Here is a 27123-nt window from a genome sequence, read left to right on the forward strand (position 1 = left end):
CTGAGGAGGGGAGAAAAGGATCGACTATGATTGAATGGTGAAGCAGACCTGACAGGGCAAATACCCTAATTCTGCTCCTATGTATTATAGTTTTAATCATTTCTAATGCCTCCACAATCTCTTCAACTACCTCTTTCAGAACCCTGAGGTGTAGTCAATCTGGTCCACTTGACCTATTTACCTTCAGACCTTTCAGCCTCCCTAGAACCCTCTGCTGAGTAATAGCAAATACATTCACTTCTCCTCCCTGACACTTCTGAATTTCTGGCATACTGCTAGTATTTTCCACAGTGAAGACTGATGTAACTTATTAAATTTGTCCACCATTTCTTTGTCTCCTACTACTACTTCTCCAGCTTCATTTCCCAGTGGTCCGTTGTCCACTCTCATCTATCTTTTTCTCTATCTCAATCTCTATCTCTCAAACTTTGGTATCACCTTACCTTCAACAGTTCCCTCATCCTTGTTTTAGAATTCATCTTCATACATGTGGGTTGTATCTCTCCGGCACCTTCTGAATTGACTCCAGAAACTCCAGCTATTCTGTTCTGTCATCATCCCTGCAGTGACCCTTTCCAATCAACTTCAGTCATCTCCTCTCTCATGCCTCTGTAATTCCCTTTACTCCACTATAATACTGATACATCTGACTTTTTCTTCTCCCTCTCAAACTATAGGGTGAATTCTATAATATTATGATAACTGCCTTATAAGGGTTCATTCACCTTAAGCTCTCTAATCAGATCTGGTTCATTACACAACACCCAATCCAAAATTGCCTTTCCCCTGGAGAGCTCAACCACAAGCTGCTCTAAAAAGCCATCTCATAAGCATTCTGCAAACTTCCTCTCTTGGGATCCAGCATCAAACTGATTTTCCCAAGTTACCTGCATATTGGAATCCCCCATGACTATCATAACATTGCCCTTTTTACATGTCGTTTCCATCTCCCATTGTAATTTGTATCCCACATCCTGGCTACCATTCAGTGGCCTGAATATATCTCCAATCAGGGTCATTTTACCTTTGTACTTTCTTAACTCTACCCACAAAGATTCTACATCTTCTCATTCTCTGTCACACCTTTGTAATACAAAGTTGGATAGATTTTTGTATAGTAAGGGAATTAAGGGTTATGGGGAAAATGCAGGCAGATGGAGATGAGTCCGTGGCCAAATCAGCCATAATCTTATTGAATGGTGGAGCAGGCTCGACAGGCCAGATGGCCTACTCCTGCTCCTATTTCTATGTTTTTATGTTCTTTGTAAGGATTTGGTTTCAATTTCTACCAACAGAGCCACCCCATTCCTCTGCTTACCTGCCTGTCCTTTCGATACAACATACAGAGTCTGAATCAGAATCAATGAGAGCTGCTGTTTCAGGTCGCCCGTGTATAGCGCCCCAGAAGTAAGGATGTTAAGCTCCCAACTACGATCTCCTTTCAGCTATGACTCAGGAATGAAACGTGATTCATTCATATCATTAGAGAGGATATAGGAGCTAGTATGGGCAAGGAGCATTGAAACTGCATTCATGCAGAAAGCTGATCAAGGTCACTAATGACAGAGCAATCCATCTGCTAGATTGCGAAGTCACAGGAAATATTAATACATATGAGTAGTTTTTAAGTCCACTGCATTCAGAGTTAAGAATCTGGAAGTACTGTAGCCATCAAACACAGATGCTGAGCCCCATATGGGAGCTGTAGGCAATCACCCACATGCAGTTTTTGATTTAGATAAATAGATATAAATCTGAAGTTATTGAAATAGAGATTCAAAATAGTACGCAACACTACAATTCTGTTTGCTATTAATGAAATGTTATTAGGCAGATAGGCAGAGTCAAGAATATTTGCTAAGTATGATTCTTTCTCAAAATAAAATGATTAAGTCTGTGCGATAGAAAAGAAATACTAAACAGCAAATAATTGTCCCTACGTTGGAACATCTAAGATTTTAATATTTTTATCCTTCTAAATTTTTCTCCTATCCCAAAATGTAAAGAGAGAATTGTATAATTGTTGTCAAAACTGTATACATGATTAATTCTAAAACCGAAACTCTGGAATTCTGTACCTAATGTTCTTCATCTGCCAAATCTCTATTTCTCCTTTTCCTTAAAGACACATCTTAAAATCCATCTAATTTTTGGTAACCTGTCATAATAATTCTTCACAAACATATTGCTTTGTTCATCAAAAATCCTACTAGCTACACTATTGAAAGTTTTTTGTATATCCAAGTTCAACAAGCTGACAGGTTTTCCTTATTCGATAGGTCCCATTCTCAAAGAACTCTAGTGGACTAGTCAAATATCCTTTCCCTTCCATATATACATGTTGAAACTAGAAAGTGCCATTATTTATTTCAAGAACTTACTCCTTTATCATACATTTAGCTGAAACTAGACCAACATATTGACAACTGATCTTTATACCTTCTTAAACTGGGGGGGGGGGGGGGGCGGTCACATTTAATCTTCTTCAACCCACAAGAACTATTACAAAATATATAGAAATTGGGAAGATGATAACCAGAGTATTCATTATCCTTATAGTTATCTCTTACAAAACTCTGGTTTTGATCATCTGATCCATGGAATTTAATGGCTTTTAGTGCCATTATGCTTTCAAGTACTGATTTCATACTGATACTTCTTCAGTACCTCATTCTCACTGGATATTTCTCCCTGAAAACATACACAGAGTATTTAATGATCCACAATATTGTTATTACCCACTTAAAGTTCTCGTGGCTTCGCAAGGTACCCATAATTGCTCTTAAGAATCTTTTCCTTTGTAAAAATCTATAGAAGGTCGCAGGCCATTTGCTAGATCTGACACATTTACAAGCCCTGTCCTTGCAGTTAAAACTACCTTTAATTGCTGCTATCAATCATGGATCAGCCGCTTTTCCTGTCCAGTGTTTATACATAGAACATAGAATAGTACAGCACATTACAGGCCCTTGGGCCCACAATGTTGTGCCGACCCTCAAACCCTGCCTCCCATATAACCCCCCACCTTAAATTCCTCCATATATCTGTCTGGTAGTCTCTTAAACTTCACTAGTGTATCTGCCTCTACCACTGACTTAGGCAGTGCATTCCGTGCACCAACCACTCTCTGAGTAGAAAAACCTTCCTCTAATATCCCCCTTGAACTTCCCACCCCTTATCTTAAAGCCATGTCCTCTTGTATTGAGCAGTGGTGCCCTGGGAAAGAGGTGCTGGCTATCCACTCTATCTATTCCTCTTATTATCTTGTACACCTCTATCATGTCTCCCCTCATCCTCCTTCTCTCCAAAGAGTAAAGCCCTAGCTCCCTTAATCTCTGATCATAATCCATACTCTCTAAACCAGGCAGCATCCTGGTAAATCTCCTTTGTACCCTTTCCAATGCTTCCACATCCTTCCTATAGTGAGGCGACCAGAAGGGGACTTTATGCCTTAAAGAAATAAATATTTTCTGCAAATTATGCATTAAATGCTAGCCATTGCCTTTTCTTCATCATATCATTCAATATAAATCCTGATCAACCACAATGATTTTCCTCTTATACCTTCATAGTTTCATTTGTTTAGATTTAAGGTGTTATTTTCACATTGAACCACATCACTTTAAATTTCTGTGTAAAAGTTTCATTATTTGATGGTCACACTTCCCCAATGGTTCCTTTATGACTAGATTATCAATTAAACATTCTTCATCGCATCAATTGAGATCTTAAACTAGTTTTCCCTAGTTTCCATGAGTTACTTTACCTTCACAGTTTTGTACTTGTCATCGTGTAGCATTATGAGCAATGCTGGAATAAACATAGGTATAATATAATATTTTAAATAAATTATTTATCTATTTATTGAGCTGCAGTGTGGAATAGGCCCTTCCAGCCCTTCGAGCCATGTCGCCCAGCAACCCCTAATTTAAGATCATAAGATTACTAACTCTGAGGTTCAACTCTTTAATCTTTCTTTCTAGTTTTCCAAAAATGTAACTGCAGGAACCTCAAATTTACTTTACATGTGTAATGGGAATCAATGTGGACCACATCTTCTGGATCTCCCACTTCCCTTCCAGTATGCTCTGTAGCTGTTCAGTCACATCTGTAAACAAAACACCAGGGAGACCAGGATTCAGCTTCATCATTGAACCCACAATGCCTTTGCTGTGTCATCCTTCCTTCTTTTTGTCATGATGCCATGTTTCTACCTCTGACTGAATTCCCCTGAGGAACCACTTTCACCAACAGTTTAAAAAATAAAATTTGTGAAAGAATATGTAATAGCACAAAGATAACAGTGGAACAGTATTTTTTACAAGTTTGGATGTAATAGTGGAATTCTGTGCAACTTCAAATTTGTAGTCAATAAAAAAAGGGATTGAAGACTACATGCTCTGGAAGAATAGTAAGGAAAAGGTGGATTCTTAGAGGACATCAGAAGCAATGCTGCGGGTGAGGGATAAGAATCTACTGTTGATGAGTTTCTTGCTAGTTCAAAATAGAGTGCAAAATCCACCGTATAAATGTGTCAGTCTTTCCCTTGCAGAACTGTGAAATTTCTTTTTATATTGGTATTGCAAATCTTACTTTGGTAGTATACACTGTATAACCTTTTCTTTTACAGGAGACATGTTTATAGTGGATGAAGCATCGCAAAAAAGTTTGCATTTGGATTTCCTCTCTGCCACAGATGAGGACACTATCTCAGAAGAACTTGTCTTTGAACTGGAAAGTTTGCCCCAATATGGATATCTGGAGAACATTTTGCCATCAGCAGGATATGAGAAGAGCAATGCTGGAATAAACATAGGTATAATATAATATTTTAAATAAATTATTTATCTATTTATTGAGCTGCAGTGTGGAATAGGCCCTTCCAGCCCTTCGAGCCATGTCGCCCAGCAACCCCTAATTTAACCCTAGCTGCATCATGGGACAATTTATAATGACCAGTTAACCTACCAACCAGTGTGTCTTTGGACTGTGGGAGGAAACCGGAGCACCTGGAGGAAACCCACGCGGTCACTGGGAGAATGTACAAACTCCTTATAGACAGCGGCAGGAATTGAACCCAAGTCGCTGGCTACTGTGCTGCCCCACATCTCAAATACAATGAGCAGACATTGAAATATTTCTACCTAATAACTAAAGTAACTGCAAAAATATAGATCTATAGACCATGCGAGAATACAAATGCCCAATTTATGGAAGCCCATACATACATATTGGAACATAGAATGTAGAAAGTTACAGCACAGAACAGGCCCTTCAACCCACGATGTTGTGCGGACACCTTAACCTACTCTAAGATCGATCTAACCCTTCCATCCTACATAGTCCTCCAGTTCTCTACCAATCATGTGTCTATCTAAGAGTTTCTTAAATGTCCCTAATATACCTGCCTCTAACAGCACCCCTGGTAGGGCGTTCCACATGCCCACCATTCTCTGTGCAAAGAACTTGCCACTGACATCGTCCCTGTACTTTCCTCCAATCATCTTCAAATTATGCCCCCTTGTATTAACCATTTCTGCCATGGGAGAGCGGCACTGGCTGACCACTCTATCTCAAGTTCAAGTTTAATTGTCGATCAACCATACACAAATACCAATGAATACATCCAAACAAAACAGCGTTCCTCCAGGGCCAAGGTATCGACAATCATACACAGGACAAAGCACATATCACACATATAAAATAGCAGTAATCATACAGTCACACAACATAAAAAAAATAGCACTAGTGCCCGAGTCCATGGATGTTGTCTGCAAGAACAAGCCCGCAGCTGTCTGCAGACAAATACAATCCAGCTTGTCTTCCACTGAGCAAACACTGGAGGGCAGCACTGCCTCCAGCGTCACCTCTCCTGGGCAGCTGCAACAGGAGACACCACAGCATCAGGCCCACTCCACATTACAACTGAGGCCTACTCCACACTATAACCAAGGTCACACAGCTCCCCCACTGTCGGTTCTAACAATAATCCAGTGAAACAGACTTGCAGTATTCTACATTACTAATGTCCAGCAGGGTCTTACGATCACATGAGAAGTGACTAAGCCAATAATTCACTGTTGGACAGCACACAGCCTTCACACACTGACTCCAATGCCTCTCTGCAGCAAGCAGCAACACGGTCCACACCATGTCCAGCTCCTCCAGCTTCTCCACGAATGAGCAACTCATAGGTGGGGTAGACCTGCAGTACTTGATGCCCAGCAGTGTCTTGCGATTGTAAAAGAACAATTAAAAAATGCATTAACACCTTTGGTTGACGCCAGCACGCCATCATCTAGTGAAGCTTCTTATCATTTTATGTACCTCGATCAAGACACCATTTATCACCCTTCACTCTAAAGAGAAAAGGTCTAGCTCACTCGGCCTATCTTTATAAGAGATCCCCTCTAGTCCAGTCAGCATCCTGGTAAATCTCTGAGAGAGTTCCTGTAGAACTCCCATAATTCAAGACTCTAATATATGGTACATATATACATTAACTTCTACAAATGGCAGAGCTACATTCTTTCCATATTGATTAATTGTACTTTTTTTAATCAGCCTCATGTGCTTTTGACGTTAATCTTTACAGTACAGAGGATGCACAGTTGCCATTTGTGTCATTCTGTATTTCAAATTTATTTTATTAACCTGAAGTATAATTAGCTTTAATTATGCTGTTGAAGGATATTATAGTGGCCTACTCATTGAAGTAAAATTCTCTCCACCCTGTTCTCTGAAGAGGTGCATTTTATCCTCTAATTCAAAATCAGAATTTGAACCAGAATCAGGTTTATTATCACTGGCAAGTGATGTGAAATTTGTTAACTTAGCAGCAGCAGTTCAATGCAATACATAATCTAGCAGTGAGAAAACAAATAATAATAATAAATAATTAAAAACCTAATAATAAATAAACAAGTAAATCAATGACATATATTGAATAGATTTTTAAAAAGATGTGCAAGAACAGAAATATTGTATATTTTTAAAAAATTGAGGTAGTGTCCAAAGATTCAATGTCCATTTAGGAATCAGATGGCAGAGGGGAAGAAGCTGTTCCTGAATCACTGAGTGTGTGCCTTCAGGCTTCTGTACCTCCTCCCTGATGGTAACAGTGAGAAAACAGCATGCCCTGGGTGTTGGAGGCCCTTAATAATGAACGCTGCCTTTCTGAGACACCACTCCCTGAAGATGTCCTCGGTACTTTGTAGGCTAATGCCCAAGATGGAGCTGACTAGATTTACAACCTTCTGCAGCCTCTTTCAGTCCTGTTCAATAGCCTCTCCATACCATACAGTGATGCAGCCTGTCAGAATGCTCTCCACAATACAACCATAGAAGTTTTTGAGTGTATTTGTTGACATGCCAAATCTCTTCAGGCTCCTAATAAAGTAATGAGGGGAGATTTGATAGAGGTATATAAAATTATGGTGGGTATAGTTAGAGTGAATGCAAACAGGCTTTTTCCACTGAGGCTAAGGGAGAAAAAAAAGAGTACATAGATTAAGAGTGAAGGAGGAAAAGTTTAAAGGGAATATTAGGGGGAGCTTCTTCACACAGAGAGTGGTGGGAGTGTGGAATGAGCTGCCAGATGAAGTGGTAAATGCGGGTTCACTTTTAACATTTAAGAAAAACTTGGAAAGGTACATGGATGAGAGGTGTATGGAGGGATATGGTCCAGGTGCAGGTCAGCGGGACCAGGCAGAAAAATGTTTCGGCACAGCCAAGAAGGGCCAAAAGGCCTGTTTCTGTGCTGTAATGTTCTATGGTTCTATGGTAATTCTACAAATCATTCATATTTTTCACGACTTTTATAGGATATGGGGATTGCTCTTCATCACAACATTTACAGTCCACACGAAATTACTCTTGAAGCAATGATTAAAAATTAATGAAGTAGGGCAAACCTTGTGGTTAAGTGCTGCAACATATATCAGTATAAGGATTTCAACCCAGTGACAACGCAGGAACGGTATCTATTCCCAAGTCTATACAGTGACTTGGAGGGAACCTGTGGGTGCTGGTGTACCCATATTGCTGCTGTATTTGCCTTTCCAGATGATAGAAGTCACAGATTTGTGAAATGTTCTCAAGGAAGTCTTGGTGAGTTATTGGAGTTCACTTTGTAGGTGATGCACACTCAGCCTTTGTAAGATGGAGAGAGTATTTAGGTGGGTGAACGACTTGCCAGTTAAGCATTGCAGATGCAAATTAACTCAGACAGTGCAAAGTGATACATTTTAGGAAGTGAATGCAGGGCAGGACTTACAACGTGACCGGCAGGGGCCTGCAGATAGTTGTAAAACAGAGAAGCCAAGGAGTAAAAGTACATAATTCCTGAAAAGAAAAGACACAGATAGACATGGTGGTGAAGAAAGCCTTCATCAGATGGAGCACTGAATAAAAGAATTGGGATGTTGTGTCACAGATGTACAAGATGTTGGTAAGACCCTACCTGGAATATTGTGTGTAGTTCTGCTCACCTTTGAGAGAAGTATGATTACCTAGAGAGGGTGAGGCAAAAATTCACAAGGATGTTGCTGGAACTGAAGGGTTTCAGTTAAATGGAGAGACTCAATAAGTTGGGGCTGGTTTCCCTGGAATAAAAGAGCTGAGGTGTGACCTTATGGACTTTTTACAATCATGAGGGACATAGATGAGACCAATTTTCACAGTTTTTCCCCAGTGTAGAGAAGTTTCAATTTAGAAGGCTTAGGTGAGAGGGGAAAGATTTAAAAGGTACCTGAGTAGAGGGTAGTGGGTATATGCAACCACCAGAGGAATTTTAAAAGGAGGATACAATTACAATGTTAAAACAAAACATTTCAACAGGTACATTAGTAGGAATGTTTACTTAGATATGGATCAAATACAGGCAAATGAGACTAGCTCAGGAATACACGTGTTTTGTGATAAAACTTCTGACCCAAAAGCTAACGGAGCAGATGCTCTATACTTAAGAACAACAGATTAAGCCCTAAGAGATCAAATTAGTTTTTCATTAAGTATTGTTCGGACAGAACTGAAGTTCAGTATCTTTATTCTTTTATCAGATTAAATCCATGCACTCTTATGTATATCTTGTTCTAGTTGTTAAAAATCACCTCCTTTTGCTGATGCAACTGATCTTTTCAGCAAGACGCTCAAAGTGGGCTATTTGTAGAGTACAGAAATTTGGTGACTGTTTCCCTTGATCCCACACAAAGGAATGTGACATGAATGTGAATTATTTGGAGACATTCTTATGTTTCTATGCAATTTGAAACTGGAGATTTTTGATTTAATCTGTTCCTTTAAAGCTTCCTTCAGTCTACAGCACCTCAGGGCAGGTTACATCAACTATGTCCAGTGCAGGCATAACCAGATGGAGCCCACAGCTGACCACTTTGTGGTATCTGTTAGTGACACTGTACATAAATCCATGGCAGTTCCGTTTTATGTCATCATTAACCCTACCAACGATGAAACTCCATTTTTGCAGCTGGGAAACATCACTGTGAGTATTGACATAGAAAAGAAAAAAAATACCATTCATGTTTATTCAGAAACTATGCTATTTACTTCAGACTTTATTTTATATTTTAATCCATGTAACATTTAAAAAATTGTTTTCCATTTTGCCACATGTTTCATTATTTATAACAGTTCACTGAAAATCTGAAAATCAGCCAGTTGAATCACATTTAGTTGTTCGAAATTGTGGGAAAGAAATACAAATGAGGTTATTCTCTAGAACACTGTCAATGGAGTGTAAACACCCAGTGTTTTCATTTTTTACTAAAACAAAATGCAAAGACAATTGTATAATTTTTTCCCAATGCTTCCAAATTTAGGCAAATCATCATTTTTAATTCCTATCTTGTAGTTCACATGAATAACAGAATTTTGCAATGGGGCAAAACAAAATAATGACGTTAATAGAGCTAAACCAAATGGTAGTTAAATTATGTCAAACTTGGATTTGCTTAAAAAGCTTTTTCTATAAGTTCTGGAGATCAATCATGATACATGGAATTATCACTAGTATAATAGCTAATATTTAATCTACAACATACATCACTAGTTATTGAAAACAAGTTATCAGGTCATTAATATACTGCTGCATGGGGGAGCTGGCTATGTTCAAATTAGCTATTTTTTCTACATTAAATCAATGACTTAACATTAAGAGCAATTTGTTGGCTGTAAACTATATCTTCAGATTGTCAAAAGCACAGTCTAAGAGCAAACTTTCTTTTCTAAGTCTCGAAGATGTTTTTATATAGCTGCTTTGTGGAATGAGGATTCAGTTCAGCTATAATGTTCTGTCTTTCTCACATTCTTCTGTCAGCCAAATTCAAATGGTAAATGTATGAAATTAAAATAGAATGAGAATGATTAATTCTTTGGTACATTTTGAAAAGCTATTAAATATTGCAGTTTTGAAGGATTGATAGATTGAGCATTTCATCTGGATTTCTGATCGACTGGAACTTAAACTGTAATTGATTAATTACATAGATTAAATCGTGTATTCAAGTTTCGGTAAGAGTTACAGTTAGCATTTAGAAGTTGTCATAAAAAATTCTGTGGCTATTATTTATTTTTGCATCTCACGGTTTCAGGATCATTGTAAAAAAGCAGAATTTTCAGTGTTTTAAAAGTTATTGCAAATGGGTGGCAGGGTGAAAATATGTCTTTACCAAAGGAGGTATAAGGCACTTCTTCCCTCCGTGAACCTGCTGATCACCCTTGGCCAAGGTGTGGCACCCGATTAGCCCGCTGATCAGGGTGACGTGAAGCCATGGTGAATGATCAAATGAGCAAAAGGTGCATATCACGTCCTGGTAATGTGACCACTGACGACATGAGGCAGACAATCTCTGAAGAGTATTGGTAGTGGCTGGGGTCACCCATCTTGGAAAGACACTGCCCAGAAGAAGGCAATGGCAAACCACTTCTGAAGAAAAATTTGCCATGATCCTGAAAGAGCATGATTGCCCATACCATATGACACGATAAATAATAAACGAGCAAACTGCAAATAAGGTTACGTAGACATGTTACACATGATTAAGCACTTTAAATTAAGTTTGAGTTTAAAGTTTAAAGCAAAGTTTCTGCAGCATTGACTGGAAATCCACCCCAACCTGGTAACAATAAGTGCTTTGTTTATCATGGTGAGTTTATTGTGTTCGGCCTCTGAGGTTTATTTCCACTGATTTCTATCAAGTACACAATCAACCAGAGACAAATTCTTGGAAGATATTTATGCTAAGAAATTGAAGTGTTGAAATTCAAATTACAATGCTGCATTTACCTCTAGTTCAAAAAATTTAATTATTTCCATTCTAGAATAAATGAAAAGGCAGCAGAAATGCCACTGGAGATTTTGATTTTGTGATCTATGAGTTAGTTTGTATTTTGAACACTTTAATTATCTCAGCGAACTAACATTTTCTAATTTAACTAATACTAACTTTTGAAAACTGCTAATCCATGTTTTAAAATTTATATCTCATGAAATTTGCATCCATTAAAATTTGCATCTGTCAAAATTCTTGCCATTCAGTTACCTGTAGCTATTGAATGATTGGACTCATACATGCAGGCATCCCACATTAAAACACAACAGGAGGGCTGTGTTTAGTTATACACACCATATCTTGGTTGGGATTCAACAGTATGCAACTGGGTGTTGGACTTCCTAACCAACAGACATCAGATAGTCAGGATGCACTACTGCACCTCCCTCCCCATCACCCTCAACACAGATGCCCCACAGGGCTGTGTGCTGAGCTCGCTGCTGTACACTCCACTCACACTCAACTGCACAGCCAAACACCCGATTAATTACATTTTCAAGTTCTCCGATGGCACGACAGTGGTGGGCCCCGTCACTGGAAACTTTGAGACAGCTTACAGAGAGGAGGTGGAAGATCTCAAGGCCTACTGTCAGGCAAATGAACTATTCCTCAATGTAAATGTGACAAAGGAGGTTGTCTTTGACTTCAGGAGAATTCACACCACTCAAATGGCTCTTTACATTGGTGGCACAGCAGTGGAAACTACAAGAAGTTTCAAACTTCAGAGAGAGCACATCTCATACAACCTCTCATGGTCCCAGAACACAATCTACACAGTCTAAAAAGCTCACCAACACCTCTTCTTTTTGAGGAGGTCAAAGAGAGCTGGACCTTCCACATCAATGATGATGTGCACGAACTTCTACAGATGTGCTGTAGTGAGCACCCTAACAACTGCATCACTGCCCTGTCTCATTCCCAAATAGTAGATCCATATTGCACTCTTTCTTGATGGCACTTCAATGTACTGAGTAAGGAAACCTTCCTGAACACATTTGATGAACTCTTTCCTATCCAGTTCTTTTAGAGTATAGGAGCCCCAGTCAATATGTGGGAAGTGAAAATCACCTACTGTACTATCATAACCTTATGTTTCTTGCAACAGTTTTGATCTCTCTACAAATTTGGTTCTCTAAATCCCATGGACTGTTTGGTCTTCTATAATATAATCCCATCAATGTGGTCATACTCTTTTTTTTCCTCAGTTCTACCCAAATATCTTCACTAGACAAGCTCTCCAGTCTGTCTGGACTGAACACTGCCATGAGTTGTAATGCCATCCATCACTCTTTAATCCTGCCCAATCTATCATGTCTAAAATCATGGAACCCCAAAACACTGAGCTGCCAGTCCTGCCCCTCCTGCGACCAAGTCTCACTTGTGGCTAAATTTGTGGACAATATGAAGCTTAGGTAGTGTTGGAGAAGCAGAGAGGCCACAAAATGACTTAGACAGATTAGGAGAATGAAAAAAAGAAATGGCAGATGGACTGCAGTGTTGGGAAGTGTATGGGCATGTATTTTGGTAGAAGAAATAGAGGTGTAGACTATTTTCTAAACAGAGAGAAAACTCAAAAATCTGCGGTACAAAAGAATATGGGAGTCCTCATGGAGCATTCCCTGAAGGTTAATTTACAGGTTGAGTCAATGGTAATAGAGTAATAGAAAAGTACAGCACAGAAACAGACCTTTCTCCCATCTAGTCTGTGCCTACTCGCATCGACCTGTACCAGCACCATAGCCCTCCATACCCCTTACATCCATGTACTGTGCCTGTGCAAACTTCTCTTAAAAGTTGAAATCGAGCTCGCATGCACCACTTGTGCTGGCAGCTCATTCCACATTTTCACAACCCTCTGACTGAAGAAGTTTCCTCTCATGTTCCCCTTAAACCTTTTACCTTTCACCCTTAACCCAAGACCTCTAGTTCTAGTCCCACCCAACCTCAGTGGGAAAAGCCTGCTTGCAATTACCCTATCTATACCCCTCATAACTTTGTATACCTCTATCAAATCTCCTCTCAATCTTCTATGTTCCAAGGAATACAGTTATAATCTATTCAATCTTTCGATTAAATCAGATCATCTAGATCCAGCAAATATTGCTGTAAAATTTTCTCTGTACTCTTTCAACCTTATTTACATCTTTCTTCTAGGGCCGTGACCAAAACCCTCACAATGCTCCACATAGTGGCAAGGAAGGCATGGAGAAAGCAGTGGCTGATTGGCAGGATGCAAAGAGTAGGAATACAGGTAGCCTTTTCTGGCTGGCTGCCAGTGACTAGTGATGTTCCACAGGGGTTTGTGTTGAGGTCGATTCTTTTTACATTATATGTCAATAATTTGGACAATGGAATTGATCGTTTTGTTGCAAAGTTTGCAGATAATATGAAGATAGATGCAGGGGCAGGTAGTTTTGAGGAAATAGACAAATTAAGAGAATGGGCAAAGAAATGGCAGATGGAGTACAATGTCAGGAAGTGAACATTAGTAGAAGAAATGAAAGGGTTGTCAGTCAGTCAGTCAGCCAGTCAGTCAGTCAGTCAGTCAGTCAGTCAGTCAGTGGGTGTTGTCCCGAATCCGGGGTTGGCAGCTATGCACCTCCATCTTCAACGATCTTGCGCTCTTTTTCTGGCCTCAGCATAACTCAACCCAGTCCATTGCCTCACATTATCATACCAACTAGAATGGTTGGGGGGTGGGAATCAAATTAAATAGACTAGGAGTGAGGAGGTTAGTTCACAATAGGGGGATGGGAACAAGTGCAGAGAGACAGAGGGGTGTAAAATGAGAGTAGAAGCAAAAAGTAGTAAGGTGAAAAGTAAAAGTGGCAGGCCGGCAAATCCAGGGCAAAAATCAAAAAGGGCCACTTTTCAACATAATTGTATAAGGGCCAAGAGTGTTGTAAAAGCAAACCTGAAGGCTTTGTGTGTCAATGCAAGGAGCATTCGTAATAAGGTGGATGAATTAAAAGTGCAGATTGTTATTAATGAATATGACATAGTTGGGATCACAGAGACATGGTCTCAGGGTGACCAAGGATGGGAGCTCAACATTCAGGGATATTCAATATTCAGGAGGGATAGACATGAAAGAAAAGGAGGTGGGGTAGCATTGCTGGTTAGAGAGGAGATTAACGCAATAGAAAGGAAGGACATTGGCCGGGAAGATGTGGAGTCGATATGGGTAGAGCTGCATAACACTAAGGGGCAGAAGACACTGGCGGGAGTTGTGTACAGGCCACCTGACAGTAATAGTGAGATTGGGGATGGCATTAAACTGGAAATTAGAAATGCGTGCAATAAAGGAACAGCAGTTATAATGGGTGACTTCAATCTACACATAGATTGGGTGAACCAAATTGGTAAGGGTGCTGAGGAAGAGGATTTCTTGGAATGTATGTGGGATGGTTTTTTGAACCAACATGTCAAGGAACCAACTGGAGAGCAGGCCATTCTAGATTGGGTATTGAGCAATGAGGAAGGGTTAATTAGCAATCTTATCGTGAGAGGCCCCTTGGGTAAGTGTTACCATAATATGGTGGAATTCTTCATTAAGATGGAGAGTGACATAGTTAATTCAGAAACAAAGGTTCTGAACTTAAAGAAGGGTAACTTTGAAGGTATGAGATGTGAATTAGCTAAGATAGACTGGCAAATGATACTTAAAGGGTTGACAGTGGATATGCGATGGCAAGCATTTAAAGATCGCATGGATGAACTACAACAATTGTTCATCCCAGTTTGGCAAAAGAATAAACCCGTGGCTGACAAAGAAAATTAGGGATAGTAACAATTCCAAAGAAGAAACATACAAATTAGCCAGAAAAAGCGGCACACCTGAGGACTGGGAGAAATTCAGAGTCCAGCAGAGGAGGACAAAGAGTTTAATTAGGAAAGGGAAAAGAGATTATGAGAGAAAACTGGCAGGGAACATAAAAACTGACTGTAAAAGCTTTTATAGATATGTGAAAAGAAAGAGATTCATTAAGACAAATGTAGGTCCCTTACAGACAGAAACAGGTGAATTGATTATGGGGAACAAGGACATGGCAGACCAATTGAATAACTACTTCGGTTCTGTCTTCACTAAGGAGGATATAAATAATCTTCCGGAAATAGTAGGGGACCGAGGGTCTAGTGAGATGGAGGAACTGAGGGAAATACATGTTAGTAGGGAAGTGGTGTTAGGTAGATTGAAGAGATTAAAGGCAGGTAAATCCCCAGGGCCAGATGGTCTACATCCCAGAGTGCTTAAGGAAGTAGCCCAAGAAATAGTGGAAGTATTAGTGATAATTTTTCAAAACTCTTTAGATTCTGGACTAGTTCCTGAGGATTGGAGGGTGGCTAATGTAACCCTGCCTTTTAAAAAAGGAGGGAGAGAGAAACCGGGGAATTATAGACCGGTTAGCCTGACATCGGGGGTGGGGAAAATGCTAGAGTCAATTATCAAAGATGTGATAACAGCACGTTTGGAAAGCGGTGAAATCATCGTACAAAGTCAGCATGGATTTGTGAAAGGAAAATCATGTCTGACGAATCTCATAGAATTTTTTGAGGATATAACTAGTAGAGTGGATAGGGGAGAACCAGTGGATGAGGTATATTTGGATTTTCAAAAGGCTTTTGACAAGGTCCCACACAGGAGATTAGTGTGCAAACTTAAAGCACACAGTATTGGGGGTAAGGTATTGATGTGGACAGAGAATTGGTTGGCAGACAGGAAGCAAAGAGTGGGAAAAGACGGGACCTTTTCAGAATTGCAGGCAGTGACTAGTGGGGCACCGCAAGGCTCAGTGCTGGGACCCCAGTTGTTTACAATATACAAACCTCATTTCCAGAAAAGTTGGGACATTTTCCACAATGCAATAAAAACAAAAATCTGTGATATGTCAATTCATGTGAACCTTTACTTAACTGACAAAAGTACAAAGAAAAGATTTTCAATAGTTTTACTGATCAACTTAATTGTATTTTGTAAACATACACAAATTTAGAATTTGATGGCTGCAACACACTCAACAAAAGTTGGGACAGAGGCATGTTTACCATTGTGTTACATCACCTTTCCTTTTAATAACACTTTTTAATTGTTTTGGAACTGAGGATACTAATTATAGTAGATTTGCAATTGGAAATTTTGTCCATTCTTGCTTGAAATAAGACTTCAGCTGCTCAACAGTCCGTGGTCTCCGTTGTCTGATTCTCCTCTTCATGATGCGCCATACATTTTCAATAGGAGATAGACCTGGACTGGCAGCGGGCCAGTCAAGCACACGTACTCTGTCTACAAAGCCACGCTGTTGTAGCCCGTGCAGAATGTGGTCTGGCATTGTCCTGCTGAAATAAGCATGGACGTCCCAGGAAGAGACATCGCCTTGATGGCAACATATGTCTCTCTAAAATCCTTATATACGCCTTAGAATCAATGGTACCTTCACATACATGCAACTCACCCATGCCAGGGGCACTGAAGCACCCCCATAGCATCACAGATGCTGGCTTTTACACCTTTCGCTGATAACAATCTGGATGGTCGTTTTCATCTTTGGCACGGAGAACTCGATGCCCGTTTTTTTCCGAAAACTAGCTGAAATGTGGACTCATCTGACCACAGCACACAGTTCCACAGTCCTTCGGTCCATCTGAGATGAGCTCGGGCCCAGAGAACTCGCCGGCATTTCTGCATAGAGTTGATGTATGGCTTCCTCCTTGCGTAATACAGTTTCATGTTGCATTTCTGGATGCAGCGACAGACTGTGTTGAGTGACAATGGTTTTCCGAAGTACTCCCGAGCCCAGGTGGCTATAATTGTCACAGTAGCATGACGGTTTCTTAGGCAGTGCCGCCTGAGGGTTCGAAGATCAAGCGCATTCAACAGTGGTTTCCAACCTTTCCCTTTTCGCACAGAGATATCTCTGAATTCTCTGAATCTTTTCACAATATTATGTACTGTAGATGTTGAAAGACCTAAATTCTGTGCAATCTTGCGTTGAGAAATGTTCGTTTTGAACTGACTAACAATTCTCTTACGAATTTTGGCACAAAGGGTTGAGCCGCAACCCATCCTTGCTTGCAAAGACTGAGCCTTTGATGGACGCTACTTTTATAGCTAGTCATGATACCTCTCCTGCTACCAACTAGCCTGCTGAATGTGGAGTCTTCCAAACGGGTGTTACTTGAATATTCTGTGCACTTTTCAATCTTATTTTAACTCTGCCCCAACTTTTGTTGAGTGTGTTGCAGCCATCAAATTCTAAATTTGTGTATATTTGCAAAATACAATTAAGTTGGTCAGTAAAACTATTGAAAATCTTTTCTTTGTACTTTTGTCAGTTAAATAAAGGTTCACGTGAATTAACATAGCACAGATTTTTGTTTTTATTGCATTTTAGAAACTATCCCAACTTTCCTGGAAATGGGGTTTGTATATCAATGACTTAGGCGAGGGAATTAAATGCAGCATCTCCAAGTTTTCGGATGACACGAAGCTGGGCGGCAGTGTTAGCTATGAGGGGGATGCTAAGAGGATGCAGGGTGACTTGGATAGGTTAGGTAAATGGGCAAATTCATGGCAGATGCAATTTGATGTGGATAAATGTGAAGTTTTCCACTTTGGTGGCAAAAACAGGAAAACAGATTATTATCTGAATGGTGGCCGATTAGGAAAAGGGCAGGTGCAATGAGACCTGGCTGTCATTGAAAGTGGGCATGCAGGTACAGCAGGCAGTGAAAAAGGCGAATGGTATGTTGGCATTCATAGCAAGAGGATCCGAGTACAGGAGCAGGGAGGTACTACTGCAGTTGTACAAGGCCTTGGTGAGACCACACCTGGAGTATTGTGTGCAGTTTTGGTCCCCTAATCTGAGGAAAGACATTCTTGCCATAGAGGGAGTACAAAGAAGGTTCACCAGATTGATTCCTGGGATGGCAGGACTTTCATATGATGAAAGACTGGATGGGTTAGGCTTATACTCGTTGGAATTTAGAAGATTGAGGGGGGATCTGATTGAAACCTATAAAATCTTAAAGGGATTGGACAGACTAGATGCAGGAAGATTGTTCCCGATGTTGGGGAAGTCCAGAACGAGGGGTCACAGTTTGAGGATAAAGGGGAAGCCTTTTAGGACTGAGATTAGGAAAAACTTCTTCACACAGAGAGTGGTGAATCTGTGGAATTCTCTGCCACAGGAAACAGTTGAGGCCAGTTCATTGGCTATATTTAAGAGGGAGTTAGATATGGCCCTTGTGGCTAAAGGTATCAGGGGTATGGAGAGAAGGCAGGTACAGGGTTCTGAGTTGGATGATCAGCCATGATCATACTGAATAGCGGTGCAGGCTCGAAGGGCCGAATGGCCTACTCCTGCACCTATTTTCTATTTTTCTATGTACCAAGTAGTTCACTGCCTTCCTCTTTCCCTCTTTCCTTCTATCATCCCTTCCAAAAACAATTTCTGCAGTCTACCACCTCTTAACAAGTGCCCGGCATATTCCAGCTTCCTTTTCTGTACATTCTTCAGCAACTCCTTTTCTCTCCTCGCTCTCTTCTACACTTCCATAGTACTGACCTTCATCACCCATCTAATTTTCTGCATTCTCCTTAAACTCCACATTTCAAATGCCTCCATGACCAAATACACAAACTTCTTGACTTGCTCTATGCTTACACCGTTAATTTTGATACTGATTTTGGGGACTTCTTTCTTCCGTGATACTGCCATTATCTTCGTCTTTGCAGCATTTATTTTCATTCCAAATCATTCTCCTTCAGCATTTATCTTATCTACTATTCTGAGTAACTCATCCTCAGTCTCAGCTCACAACACTGAATCACCTGTTTACCTCAAGTTGTTCACCGTCACTCCACCAATTTGGACACCAACTTCATCGTTCAACACCCTGAAGATTACCTCTAAGTAAATGTTAAATAATAAAGGGGAGATAATGCAGCCCTGGCGAACCCTTTTTGGATCTCAACTTCCGGTGAATTCCCACCACTAGTTCTTATTACTGCCTTCTGATGCCAGTACAGACTCACAATCAGTCGAACATTTTTCCCATCCAGCCCGAATGAGTTCAGGCAACTGACCAGCTGTTCATGATTGACTTGGTCAAAAGCTTTTTCGTAATGCAGGAAGCACATGAAAATGTCTTCTTTTTTCTAGACCTCGTTCCACAATCATTGGCAAATTCAAAAATCCTTCACGGGTACCCTTACCTGGTATAAATCCGCTCTGGCACTCATTAATTTCATTAAGAACTGTCCTTTTTTTTCTGCTTAGAAGTATTAATAACAAGATCTTGAAGGCATAACTTATAAGACTTAATAGTTCTAAAGTCTGAGCACTTTGTGCTCTTACTTTTCTTTGGGATCATGACAAACTCTGACACCACAAAATCTGTTGGCCACTTTCCTGTTCAGTAAATTGTATTGCAAAGCCTCGTGTTCTCCTCAACCTCCGAGTCGCCAAAGCATTTCAATATTTCGGCTGTAATACCATCTACACCACAAGCTTTACAAGTTTTTAACTTTCCAATGGCTGCTCTTACTTCTGCTACCAAAATTTCCAGACCTTCTGTGTTCTTCTCACTCACTTGATCATTTCTAGCATTGTAGTACAATTCCCTAATGTATTCCATCCACCTACTTTCCACCTTGTCATTCTCAAAGAGTATGTTCCCACCCTTGTCTTGAATAATGCCAGTCCTTGATTGTTTCTTGTTCCTGTTGGTCATCTCTGCAATCTCCCTGTGCATATCCCTTGAATGATGCAACATGCCCATGGTCTCTATCTTTTCGCACCGTTTGATAAACCATTGTTCTTTAGCTTTTGCACATTCTTCTCTTATTTGTTGGTCCATTTCCTTGTACTTAGATGTATCCTTCTTGTGCTTCCTTCTCCCTTCCATGAGCTTCAGAATGTGATCCGTCATCCGGGCTTGTTTAGCTACGCGCCTTTTTTTGGGGAGACATTCTTCAGCTGCCATTTGCATACAGTCCTTCAGGTTTGACCACATGTTATCTGGTGTCTGCTCCATGTCTTCTACTCTCAGTCCTTTAAACCTATTTTGTACCGCTGCAGAAAATCTTTCACTATACTCAGCGCACGACTGAATGAAAACACTGACGCCATCAACGCAGAAGCTCTCCTCGGAGCCGAGCGAGCGAACAGCCATCACATCCCTGCTACTGGTAACCGTGTAATCCAGTGCAACCTGTTCATGGTTGAGTGGTCCGCAACTAAACTGGTTCCCCCACCGCACTCAATCTGGTGAGGAGGGTGTGAGAACACCCAGCAGGACTGAAAAACAAGACCTGACAAAGGGCGGATGAGCTCCTTGTGAGCCAACGGCCATCATCGTGGAAGAGATTAAAGCCTCACCACGTATCTCCCTCTTATGAATCGTATGCTATGCATTTAGTTAGAAGAGACATGCGTTGTGCAGATGAACCTGGGCCCCTTGCGAGCAATTCTGCTGTACATAGCCACAAGGAAGAAGATAACGACCTTGGGAATTGTAGGTCTGTTGGGAATGAAGGCGGCACACCAAATCCGAAAGGACATGTGGCACTGGCTAATGATAGACTGAAAACTATGGGAAGTATCTTACGGATAGGGCCATGGGATGTTTGAACAATGTATCAAATGGGGAAGCTTGATAATGCAATTCTTGAGATATGTCGAATGAAGCTGGATATCATGGGAGTAAGCGAAGTCCGTTGGACAGAGGCTGGAACAGTTGACAAGAATGATTTTGTGATGATATACTCTGGAGGAGAGAGCCACGCCAATGGCATTGAAATTATTATGAAGAAGAAAATCTACAATGCAATGGATGGGTTTTGGCCCATATCTGATAGTCATAATGGTAAAATTAAAAGGAAAGCCTTTCGATGTTACGATAGTCCAAGCGTATGCATGAGGATGAAGAGGTGGAATGGTTTTATGAGGACGTAGAATCTGCTTTAAAAAATGCAAAGAGCTTGGATGTACTTTTTGTTATGGGAGATCTGAATGCTAGAATAGGCAATGTGAAATACAAGGATATCATTGGTCAGTATGGCTGAGATGAGAGAAATGAAAGAGGGGGCAGATTTATACAATTTTGTGAACAGTATGAGCTGATGGTAGCAAACACATGGTTCAAATTATCCAAACGAAAATTATACACTTGGAAGAAGCCTGGGGATACTGGAAGGAGACAAATTGACTATATTGCAGTGAGGAAATGCTTCAGGAGAAGTATTAGGATGGCCAAGAATTATCCAGGTGCTGATATAGGCTCGGATCACAACCCGGTGGTTGTTAGGGTGAAGATTGCACTAAAGACAAAGATTAAGGCTGCAACCAAGAAAGCTGGATATGGACTTACTGAAGAACAGCGGGTATAGTGAAAGATTTTCTGCAGCGGTACAAAATAGGTTTAAAGGACTGAGAGTAGAAAGGGTTGACTATTTTCTAAATGGAGAGAAAATACAAACCTGAGGTACAAATCTGAGGTACAAAGGGACTAGCAAGTCCTTGTGCAGGATTCCCTGAAGCTTAATTTGCAGGTTGAGTTTGTGATGAGGAAGGCAACTGTAATGTTAGCATTCAATTCAAGAGGACTAGAATATAAAAGCAAGATTGTAATGTTGAGTCTTTATAAGGCACTGGTGAGGGTTCACTTGTAGTATTGTAAGTGGTTTTGGGCCCCTTATTTAAGAAAGGATGGAGAAGGTTCAGAGGAGGTTCATAAACAGAAACTAGGAATAAAAGACTTAATATATGAGGAACATATGATGGCTCTGGGAGTGTACTCATGGGAATTCAGAAAAATTAGGGGTGATCTCATTGAAACCTATCAAATGTTGAAAGGCCTCGATAGAGTGGATGTGGAGAGGATGTTTCCTTTGTTATGGGTGTCTAAGACCAGATGACACAGCCTCTGGATAGAGGGACACTCATTTAGAATGAAGATGAGAAGGAATTTATTTAGTCAGAGAGTGGTAAATCTGTGAAATTCGTTGCCACAGGCAGTTGTGGAGGCCAAGTCATTGGGTATATTTGAGGCAGAGGTTGATATATTCTTGATTAATCAGGGCATGAAGGGATATGTAGAAAAGGAAGGATACTGGGGCTGAGAGGGAAATGGATCAGTCATAATGAAATGGCAGAGCAGACCCAATGGGCTAAATAGCCTAATTATGCTCCTATGGTTTTATGGTCTAATGGCTACACTGTCACAATTCTGCATGCTGATCCATGCCCTAAGCTCATCCTACTATACTCTTTGCAATGAAATATATGCAGCTCAGAACATTAATCTCATGATGCCCAAACTTTTGATTCCTGATTTTTTTATGTAACAGCATCTTTCTCCACAACCACCCCACTATCTGTTCTTGTTCTCTGGTTCCCATCTTCCTAAAGCTCTACATAAACTGCAACCCCCACCCCCCCCCCATGCAGCAAAAGCAAATCCGCCCACTAGAATATTATTCCCCCTCCAGTTCAGGTGCAAACCCTTCTGTACAGCTTCACCTTTCCTGGAAGAGAGCCCAATGATCCAAAAATCCACAGCCTTTCTATTGATTTTCTACTGATAGTTGTTAAAACTAAGTGAAGAATCAGAATTAAGATCAGGTTTAATATCACTGGCATATATCATGAAATTTGTTGTCTTTGTGGCAGCAGTACAACACAATACATAATAGAAAAACGTGAATTACAGTAAATACATATATTATCATTAAATTAAATAAGTAAGGCAAAATAGAAATAAAGAAGTTGTTGAGTAGTTTTCAATGGTTCAATGCTCATTCAGAAATCAGATGGCAAAGGGGAAGAAGCTGTCCCTGAATCATTGAGTATGGGCCTTCAGGCTTCTGTACCTCTTTCCCGATGGTAGCAATGAGAACCAGGCATGACCTGGGTGATGGGGGTCCTTAATAATGGATGCCACCTTTTTGAGGTATTGCTCCTTGAAGATGTTCTGGATACTGTGGAGACTTGTGCCCATGATGGAACTGAATAATTTTACAACTCTATGCACTTATTTGATCCTGTGCAGTAGTCCCATTCCACACCCCACCCCTGCCATAGCAGATCATGATGCAGCCAGTTAGAATTTTCTCCATGATATATCTGTAGAAATTTGCAAGTGTCTTTGGTGACATCCCAAATCTCCTCAAACCACTCCAGAAATGTAGCCACTGTTGCGTCCCCTTTGTAGCTGCAATGATATGTTGGGTCCAAGATAGATCCTCAGAGGTATTTATGACCAGGAACTTGAAATTGTTCACTATTTCCATTTCTGATCCCTGGTGTGTGCTTCCTCAACTTATCTTTTCTGAAATCTACAGTTATTCAGTTCTTTGGTCTTACTGACATTCAGTGCAAGGTTGTTGCTGAAACACCACTCAGCTAGCTGATACATCTTGCTCCTGTAGCCCTCTCATCACCATCTGAAACTTTGCCACCAGTAGCTGCATCATCAGCAAATGTGAGATATATGTAGCCACACAGTTGTGGGTGTAGAGAGGGGAGAGCAGTGAGCTAAGCATTCACCCCTGAGATGCGCCAGTGTTGATTGTCAGTGAGGTGGGGATGTTATTTCCGATCTGCACAGACTGTAGTCTTCCGGTTAGGAAGTCGAGGATCCAGTTGCAGGAGGAGTTACAAAGGCCAGGTTCTGGAGCCTTTTGATCAGAGTTGTAGGAATGATTGTGTTAAGCACTCAGCTGTACTCAATAAACGGCATCCTGACATAGGTATTTGTATTTCCCAGGTGAACCAAGGCCATGTGAATAGCCAATGAGATTTGAATCCACCATATACCTATTGTGGTGATAGGCGTATTGCAGTGGGTCTAGATCCTTGTTGAGACAGAAGTTGAATCTAATCATAACCAACTTCTCAAAGCACTTCATTACCGTAGACGTGAGTGCTACTGGATGATAGTCGTTCAGGCAGCTCTTCTTGGGCACTGATATAATTGTTGCCCTTTTGAAGCAATTGAGAACGATTGTAGCAATGAGAGATTGAAAATCTCTTTGAGCACCCCTGCCGGCTGGTAGGTACAAGTTTTCAGAGTCCGACTAGGTACTCCATTGGGCCCTGTCGTCTTGCTAGGGTTAACCCTCCTGAAAGACAACCTGACGTCAGCCTCTGAGACAGACATCACAGGGTTATCTGGATCCTTATATCTGTACTTCTCCCCTCTCACCCCTCTCCCACCTCCCTCCCACCACATTCTTTCCTCCCTCTTCCCCTCTTCCCTCCCTTCTTCCCCTCTATCCCTTTCCCACCCCCTCTATCCCTTTCCCTCCTCTCTACCCCTCTCCCCCAGTTCCCTCTAGTCCCCCTTTCCTCTTCCCGACCCCTCCACCTATCATTTCAACCTTTCCCCTTCTCCCTTCTCCTTCTTATTTCCTCTCCTTCCTTAAGATTCCTCTTAATACCCTTTTTTTCAATGATCATATTTTTGAGAACCTAGCATTTTCTGTGGATTAGAACTTGGGTTGCAAAATCATTTCCTAATCAAAATTACTGATACGGTACCTTCTGAATACTTCAGATGTTGCTTGTTGATGAGAACTTTTGGGGACCCAAAATAAGATGGAAATTCAGGGATCCTGATTTCAATTCACAGTTGTGCTCTCTCCACCATAGTGACAACGGTGATTTCTCCACCCACAATATCGCTCCTCTTCACATGGATGGTTGGCCAAAATTTTCAAGCACTACCATAAAACATATAATATTCATAACTTAATACTTGCTAAGGAATCTGTTATATATTTCTGTGTTATCAGAAGATTCTGGATCTAAATTAAACTGTATTTTGATGCAGATTTTAGAAGGCCATGCATGTGAGATTGGTCCTGGAGTGCTGAATGCTGTAGATATGGATGTCCCTCGTGATACACTCATCTTCTCAGTGATTAATCCCCCATCCCATGGAGTGCTCCTGAATGCTATCTATGGCACCGATATTGCCACGTACAAACGGCTGAGTACTGAAGTGCTATATCACAGTCTGCTAGTACACAACTTCAGCATGGATGAACTCAAACAAGGTTTGTTTACTGTGTGCTGCAGGTGTCCTCTGCTGGACACCAAATATTACTGCATGGCTCCATATCTCTTCTTTTTGTTTCTTGCGTGTTAGTTCAGGTTGAAAATATGGGTTCAAATGCAATTGCAAGTATCGTCTGGTCTGCAGTCAAAAGAAAATAATTTGGAATTCTTTCATCCATAACTTTGCTAGAGATCGTTAGATAAGAATTCTGGCAGATTATTTATTAATAAGAGTTGAAGATCAGTATCTGGTAAGGAGTACAAATTATTTTAATTACTTCCTTTTTAATATAAAAACTATATACTCACTGTGGCCACTTTATTAGGTACCTTCTGCTCCTAATAAAATGATCATCTGTTGCTGTAGTCCATCCACTTCAAGGTTTGATGTGTTATGCATTCAGAGATGCTCTTCTGCACGCCACTGTTGTAGTGGCCTGGTTCTTTGAATTACTGTTGTCTTCCTGTCAGTTTGAGCCATTCTGGCAATCTCCCTCTGACTTCTATCATTAACAAGGCATTTTCATTCACAGAACTGCCGTTCACTGGATGTTTCTCATTTCTCGTACCATAAACTCTAGATACTGCTGTACGTGAAAATCCCAGCAGATCAGTAGTTTCTGAGATATCAAACCACTCTGTCTGGCACCAACAATCATTCCACAGTCAAAGTCACTTAGATGATATTTCTTTCCCATTCTGATGTTTGCGCTGAACAGCAACTGAATCTCTTGACCATGTCTGCATGCTTTTCTGCATTGAGTTGCTGCCACATGATTGGCTGAGCATATATTTGCATTAATAAGCAGGTGTGAAGGTTCAGCTAATAACTTGGCCGCTGAATGTATACTACCAGATAAAGATTGCAAACAATGGCTGCCTGAGGTGTTCTTGTCAGATGTTACATATTTTGTGAGTCATTAGACATTTAGGATCTCCTTTGGGGCTAACTGATGCCAAGAGATTATCTATTCTCATTAAAACATTAGGAGATACAAATAATCCTTTAACTAACAGTTAAGAATGGCAGCAGGAAGTACACAGAGTCAAACAGGTGTCTGCTGTCAAACTTCAGCTGTGCCATATTTTGGTCCAGGGCTACGAGGGTTTGAGATATATTGTATATTATAAACCATATATTGGTTAGAGACTGGGGAGGACTATATTTTAGGGAGTATGGAAATTCAAGGTGGAAAACAATTGATTTCAGCATTCATCCAATTAATTTAAATCAAAATTAAGAAGAACTTCATACAATGTAGATATTTCCCGATGTATTGAACTTCCAACAAAGTACTAACCATACCATAGCAAATTGTAACTGATATATTTGATATTTTACAATTACAGTATTATAACCGTACTTGTGTTAACTCGTTGTCTTAATTTGAATTGTAAAAACTGAGATAAGCAACAAAATGTTTGAGGTTGGATGTGCATACAAAGGAGCTCATCTGAAATGTAGGCTAAAAGTTAAAACCCTTTGACCTTGATTATAGAAATAGCTGTTGCTTTAAGTAAGACTACAATTAGGTGTGCATTGATGTGAAAAAGGGATGTAGTGAGTGAACAGTGAAATTAAGAATTTGCTTCCTATTTTCACACAATGAAAATACAAAACTATTTGCTTTCTATTTTCCAATAATTTAACTGAAAGTGTCATTCCTACAATCTCAGATACCATCAGATGTCATTGCATCAGAGCCAAAATT

General features: G+C 40.4%; 1 protein-coding gene across 3 annotated transcripts in view; it reads left to right on the forward strand.

The window, feature by feature from the left end:
• Window positions 1-27123, forward strand: part of frem1b (Fras1 related extracellular matrix 1b) — a 237134-nt gene that overhangs the window by 131331 nt on the left and 78680 nt on the right. For all 3 annotated transcript variants that reach the window (XM_072274667.1, XM_072274668.1, XM_072274669.1), the window contains exons 18-20: window positions 4631-4816; window positions 9306-9502; window positions 25185-25410. In XM_072274667.1, the coding sequence (XP_072130768.1) occupies window positions 4631-4816; window positions 9306-9502; window positions 25185-25410 (609 nt within the window). The remainder of the gene's footprint in view (window positions 1-4630; window positions 4817-9305; window positions 9503-25184; window positions 25411-27123) is intronic.

This window comes from Mobula birostris, chromosome 12 (genome assembly GCF_030028105.1).
Source record: "Mobula birostris isolate sMobBir1 chromosome 12, sMobBir1.hap1, whole genome shotgun sequence".
NCBI lineage: Eukaryota > Metazoa > Chordata > Chondrichthyes > Myliobatiformes > Myliobatidae > Mobula > Mobula birostris.